The 7,209-nt window shown below is 46.1% G+C and overlaps 1 protein-coding gene across 3 annotated transcripts in view; it reads right to left on the bottom strand.

Moving 5' to 3' along the window:
* Positions 1-1,171, bottom strand: part of ACOT13 (acyl-CoA thioesterase 13) — a 28,018-nt gene extending 26,847 nt beyond the window's left edge. The window contains exon 1 of one of the 3 annotated variants that reach the window (XM_085846923.1): positions 1,124-1,171. In XM_085846923.1, the coding sequence (XP_085703049.1) occupies positions 1,124-1,156 (33 nt within the window). In that variant the 5' untranslated portion in view covers positions 1,157-1,171. Of the gene's footprint in view, positions 1-101; positions 234-607; positions 895-1,123 lie in introns of those variants that run through there. The other 2 variants (XM_085846922.1, XM_085846920.1) reach the window with 2 other exon arrangements.
* Between the last annotated feature and the right edge of the window lie 6,038 nt (positions 1,172-7,209).

A 7,209-nucleotide genomic window follows, 5' to 3' on the forward strand; every position in this document is an offset into this window, starting at 1 on the left:
ACACGCCAGGGATGCAACAACGGATGGTAGCAAGTCCATTATCATTAAGGCTAATGACACGGACGTACTAGTCATAGCAATATCTGTACTGCCATCCTTACAGGAACTTGGTCTTGAGAACATGTGGATTGCCTCTGGCCAAGGAGCCAAGGCACGATGGATTCCAGTCCATGAGGTAGTTTCTGCAATAGGGCCTGAGAAAGCCAGAGTGATCCCATACGTCCATGTGTTCACTGGATGTGACGTCGTGTCTGCCTTCCGCGGTAAAGGGAAGAAAACTGCATGGCAGACTTGGAACGTCTTCGATGATGTTTCAGAAACATTCACCAATCTCAGCCAGCATCCAACATTGATTCGTGATCTTGGCTTTTTTGAAGTTTTTTTTTTTCAAATTTTTCAAAATTTGGATTTTCAAATGGCCAATCAGGCAGATTTGATTAGAATCCCCTGGAGAACAAATGTGCCAAATTTGATGCTTGTATCATCATTTGCACGATTCCTCTCAAAAATTGCTGTTATCTGTCCCCACTAATGGGGGCAAGTAACCCAAGGATACGTTAATCCTCACGCTGACGAGGGATTTAGCCAAAAGCAACCGTACTCGTACCTTGCCGAGAACTCTGTCAAACCTCGGCCCATCGATAAATGAGCGCATCATTTGTCGCACGGTCACGAGTAGCGCCTCGCTGGCCATCGTCCTGATCCGTTCCTTGTTGTCGGATCCTGCCCTTTTTAATGGCTCCGATTGGGCCTTTTCTTGCGCCTCCTTCACTGTGCAACGAACCTGACCCTGAACAACCTCTCCCCCACTGAGATCCCCGGTCGAACGGCGTTTTCGTATTTTAATAATCGGAGTATGTGAAGTATGGAATTACTAGTCAAACAACGTTTAAAAAAAAAATTAATATGTATTTAAATGACGAGTGGACAAGATCGTGCACCAATTAAATTGTTCTTGTCATTTAAATTCACAGACATTTGATAACTGATGACTGTTTTTTTTTCAGCCGAATCGGTGCAAAGTTATTTTTTACAACCAAATAAACGTGAATCGTAAGCAACAGCCAGGGTCAAAGTGGCTTGTCCAATAAATGACGCTGAAGCCACCCAGTCGCCATCTTACCACACCATCAACCCTGCAAACACGAGTCTCCATCTTACCACACCATCAACCCTGCAGTCACGAGTCGCCATCTTACCACACCATCAACTCTGCAGCCACGAGTCGCCATCTTACCACACCATCAACCCGACAGCCACGAGTCGCCATCTTACCACACCATCAACCCTGCAGCCACTAGTCGCCATCTTACCACACCATCAACTCTGCAGCCACGAGTCGCCATCTTACCACACCATCAACCCGACAGCCACGAGTCGCCATCTTACCACACCATCAACCCTGCAGCCACTAGTCGCCATCTTTCCCGGCCCATGACACCAATTCATAACTGTCCATGCGATCCGGTTGTCACAAAAGGCGTCAAACTTTTCGGAACGAGATGCAATAACTTAAAGAGATGCTTATTTTGCAACTTGTCTCCCTTCATTCCAATGACTCGCAATGCATCAGCCGAGCACCCGTGACTTCAAATGTCGATACAGAGATGATCTAAAGGTACTGGGGATCAAGTTTGGGTTGTATGATGGTGGGGCGTGGGAGGGAGGGTGATCTAGACACCTGAAGCCATTCACCAATGGAGATCTGCACGACCTGGGTCTTGTTTAATGACCCGTGGTCGTGAAGGAACAGACCCAGACCATTATTGAACATATTGTACCTCGCAGCTCGCTCGGTATTTGCTGTTTATTAGCTCCCAACAAAGGATGAATGGAGGTTATGTTTTCACCCCTTTCTCTGTCTATGAGCAAGATATGTCAAAACGTTGCGGACGGATTTATATTGTTGTAGTGCCGGGTTCGGGGGCGAGGAACCACCTCAAGATGGAGCAGTTGGGCCGTCTCCCACCGAACACCCGGAATTGAAGGTCGTCACCCCGGATAACTCTGAAGTCGACGGGTCGTTTAATGGACCGTGGACGCCAATATTTCAACTGCATAGCGTAGGGTAGGGTTATTCGTCTCGAGACAACATAACTCAGTCACTACGCGATTTAAACTACCAGGGAAGCCACACCCTCGGCCGGCTTTGTCCGAACCGAGGCGCTGTTACCGACTCGAATGCGGCGTAACCGAGCGGGAATTACCAAAGTCGCACCGGCCCAAATTACAATTTACAGCACAATCGGCCTCACTATAACTCAAACCCGAACCATGCTAGGCCAATGAGAGAAAGCACTGAAAATGAGCTGGTACATTTAACAAGAGGGTTTATTTTACAAATAATAATCAGGGAGGGAGATACAGAGCAGGGTTAAACTGACTAAAATGCAATGCACAATCAGCAAGGCACTGATGCAGTTCTACTTATGACTGGCCACAGACAGACACACACACTCAAAAAGAAATGGTGCCAACTGGCCTTTATTCGGACCCTCCAGCTGCGGAGGATACGCGAGCTGGGGGTTAGAGTTTGGTCGGGTACCTGGCCGCCTCGTGCGGTTTTACCGACCCGCACTTGTGGAGCTCGGAGTCCGTGGAAGGGAATAGGGATCCCCAGCTCGAGCGCTCCAACACAACCCACCACGGTGGGACTCGAACCCACGAACCAGAATCCGAGCACAGCCAGGATCCTACGAACGACCCGGCCAGCCACTAATGATGACCGACGACCAGGAGAGTCCAGCAGACCAGAAGCAAGGAACGACCTCCAAGGAACAAAGGAACCCCCCTCAGATACAGCTCGCGATCCTTCTTATCCCTCCCCCGTGCAGGGTGGAGGGATCCGCTCTCGGGTAACTCACCTCCGGATTGGACGAGGGGTTTCGGGTGTTGTGGTGGCCAGCCGTGATTGGAGGAGGGGCGTGGCGGCGTCTCGTTGCTCTTCTCCAGAGAGAGGCTCTTTTGCCTTCCCCAGTGTCAACAGGGGAGACATTCTTCTTTGATGTGGCGGAGTCAGAGCTGAAGCGATCTCACCCCTGATTGGGCGAGAGGAAATTCCATCTTGCTGTGGCGGAGTCGGCTCTGAAGCGATGGAAACTCCGTCTATGTTCGTGGCCTTGAACACGTGCGTAATGGAGCTGAAGGAGTGGAGGGGATTGATGTAGAAAACTAACTAGAAAGAAACTCGCAGTGCACACATGAAATTCCCATTGGACATAAGTGAGGGATTCTAACTATCCACATATACTTAACGAAATAACTAAACTTTGGGGCAACTGTATGTATGAATGCGAATGGTTTCCAGATTCGTAACAATATGATGAAACTTGGTGGATGAGTGGGTTTGGTGACAAAAACAAGACGAGTGCATTTTAGTTCAGGTCCCGATTCAGATTCGGCCGATCAGTGGGATACAAAACGTAAACTGACCAGCCTGCTGGAGATGTGTGCTCTACCGAACGCCCTAGTTGTCGACTATAATCTTTGCATGAAGCTGCCATACGATTCAGCTGCAATTGTAGTTTTGTGCTGCACTGATACTGATTGTCAATCAACACTCAACCGGATTCCCTTGGTAACCCATATAATAATTCAGAGGGTACTCGGTAGAGCGCGTACCTCCACCACGTAATGTGATCCGCGAGAACATATCGGACCCAATACATTTTTGAGATATCATGTATGTATATGTATATATATATATATATATATATATATATATATATATATATATATATGCATGTTCCCGAAATGCAGCCAAAATTGTACACGATAGCGCAAAAAGTTTAGTGCCACCTTACTCACCATTCTCATGCGGTGTGCAGCATTGTTTTCATTCAAATCGGGCAACGAAAAAATTATTTAAAAAATCAATTCCCGATTCAGTCAAGTTCTCGTCGGGAGTATTTGGTCAATGCAAACAACCTCAGCGGTATTGTTCACTGGAGCTGTCTTTTTTTTTTCTTGCGGTGATTTTGTTTCATCAACCGCTGCCACAACAGGAACTCAACGGATTCATGGGTCGTCTAGTGCTCTATATTAGTTTCGCCCTATCTCTCAATGGTGAAGAATCTTTTAAAATTCGAGCAGTCAGATCCGGATCAGGATCTTCACCAAAAATCGAACCAATTTGCCCTTGTAACACCGAAAAAAAACAAACTCAAGATGACAAGAGCTCCAAGCTATTTCAGTTCATCGATTGGACAACTGTCCCAATTTGTGCCTTCAAGATGCTCCCACAAAAGCAAGCAGATTCGAGAAATGCTGAATAATTTCACAACACCCCTTCACCCTCTCTCCCCACCCCAACTGACTCCATCTACTCTTTGCCTAAATCTTCAAATGTATATACTCCGTGTGGTTTATTTTATTTCCAGAAAGTAAGCACAACCCTTCCAGATGAGATTGGTGAAGACTCTGCAATAAAGGAAAAAATGAGAGATAGACATCGGGATAGATTCAAGTTAAACTGAAATGGCACTCAGTGGTGCACATACCTCCAATAGGCTGAACAGTGTACGTTTTGTATCCCACTGATAGGCTGGATCTGCATCTTTACTTTAACCAAAATCGAATCGGCTTCTTATCGTCACCCATTCAACTCATCCACCAAATTTTGTCAAAACCCACAGTCCACAACGTTTTGAAATATTTATTGTGCTATACAGTGCTGTCTATCTCTTTTGGCCCCATCTCAGTGGTGAAGAATCGCTTGGAAAAAAAATTATCGGAACCAGATATTCACCAAAATCAAATCAATTCGTCCTCGTCACACCCAACATTCATCCAAATCCGTCAACAAGTTTGACATATCCTGCTCACATCCAAACACACAGGGGTGAAAACAACCTGTCTACCTTTTGTGGTGGAGGTAATGGACATGTTTATCACTTACATTGCTGGAATGGTGCTGAAATAAAACCTGTTGTTTTAACCTTCGTCTTACATCCCTGCTCAGAGTCCAAGTCTCACATCCGTAGAGCAAGACTGGAAGTCCCAAGGACCTGAAGACTCAGACTTTCATCTTCCTGCACAGGTACCGACAGTGCCACGCCCTATGATCCAGTGAATCCATGACTTCCCAGGCATCTATTGACCTCTGGCTCACAGCCAGCAGAGATATGAATTTCATTGTCCAGGAAAGTGAATCTCTCAATGACCTCAACATCCTCGCCACAAACAGGTACAGATAGGATAGCAGCATCCAAGATGTCATTGAAAGCCTGGATCTTAGTTTTGACCCAAGAAACCGATAATCCCAGTGGCTCCGACTACTCATGCGGCACCTCGAGGGCCCCCAAAAGGATATCCAGAGTCTCCGCAAAGATGACTGCATCATCTGCGAAATCAAGGTCAAAGATCTTGACATTCCCAAACAATGCAACACAGCTTGATCTCTCCAATATCCTCCCGAGAATCCAGTCCATAAAAGTGCTGAAAAGTGAGGGGGCCAGTACACACCCTTGACAAACTCCAGTAACAACCAGAAATAAGTTAGAGATGGTATCACCACATCTCACAGCACTCAGTACCAGAGTATAGTTTAGAGATCAGATTAATCAGTTTTGGTGGCACCACACGAATACCAAGGATCCTCCAGAGGGCATCTCGATTCACCGAATCAAGCGCTTGGCAAGATCAACATAGGCTGCAAGTAGCGCCTGCCAAAACTCGCCTGCGTTCGGTGAGGATCCGAAGGGCAAGGATATGGTGAATCGTTGACCGCTGTTGTGAAGCCTGACTGCTCTGGGCATTGGTGCTCAAGCAAATGGTGGTGAACCCCATCAAGAATTATCTGAGCAAAGACGACACATCAGTGGGATACAAAACGTAAACTGTTGAGTCTGGTGGAGGTATGCGCTCTACCGAGTGTCGTTCTCGTTGCGAGATGCACTAGTATGAAGTTATGCCTACTTTGCAGAATTTTCAAGTTATGAAAAATTTGAAGTCAAAGACCTCCCCCCTGTAAAATACAGTATATTTGTGCTTCATCTAATTTTGAGTTAGGCTGTGTGAGCAGAAGAATTACATACAGGTTGCTTTGGCTCTATCAGTTTTGTAGCGAAGCAATGCTGTCCAAGAGATTCACAAGTTCGGTTGGATGTGAAATCCTCTGCAAACGGTTGCTAGGTACTTTATATCGTGGTACATTTTTGAGGATTTGAGTTTTATTTTGCATCTGGAGGGTCCGTGCCACCCCTACACCAGAAGCCCAACAATTATTGCAGACAAAACTCCAGGATAGGCAAAGTCAAAATTTATGCTCAGACATGGTTCCCAGGACTTCTGCTGCTAAGCATATACATCATGGCAACGAGGCAGGAAGGAAACCTTATACTTCCCACAATGCTGCAGCAAGGGCAAAACAAGTAAAGCGTTTACAAGGAACAGGAGTTTGCATGTGCATAAATGTGGCTTCAAGAATGCGTAGCTGTGCAAGAGTCAATCTCAAACTACTCTGCGTGAGTCTTCTGCACATTCAGGATTGTTTAACAATGCTGGCCAATTACAGAATCGCTTTTTTGAGTAAGCACTTTCGTTGGGTTCTTGCACGTGGGAGCTGGTTACGTGCAACCTGTGTCTTGATTGTTCGGAATCACCAATGGAATGTGCTGTGTATTCTGGTCTTTCAATCTATAAAATGTATGGCTGACACCGGGCATCGCACTGACATTCATAAATAACATTCAATTTTGTGACAAGGGATTAGGGATAGTTTATGGGTTGTAAATATCACTCACCTTGCAAGTAAGCAATAAAGATCATTCACCTGTTTAAATTTTTGAGAGAAGTTACTTCTCCATGGCAGTTTAAGGTAAGTTTGACACTTCCCCAATCCAGGATAGAGTCCTCTGACTACATGATGACATGCACTCAGCAATGCAATTCTCAGTATAACCATTTCCATGCAGAATGGTTTTAACCTGCCTATTCAGCAGCAAGCGCACAAGGTAAGCAGATGGCCAGAGCTCTGTTCATCAGGATGTTGAGGGCAATCCTACAGCTCTGTTGTTGTGTATGGCAGCTTTCATTTCTTGGAAGCACGGCTGTGACACTTTATCAGTATAATGGAACTCATTTTGCCGACCTTGGAAGGATGACAGGCTGAGTCAACCTCACCTGGTGTTAATTCAGCAGCCAACGGGGCTCAAACGCAGGACTCCAAGATCCTAAGCCAGCCACTCTAACCACCAAGCCAACACCAGG

The sequence above is a fragment of the Eptatretus burgeri genome, chromosome 11 (assembly GCF_056783735.1).
Source record: "Eptatretus burgeri isolate ZD-2024b chromosome 11, Ebu_testis_v1, whole genome shotgun sequence".
Classification (NCBI taxonomy): Eukaryota; Metazoa; Chordata; class Myxini; order Myxiniformes; family Myxinidae; genus Eptatretus; species Eptatretus burgeri.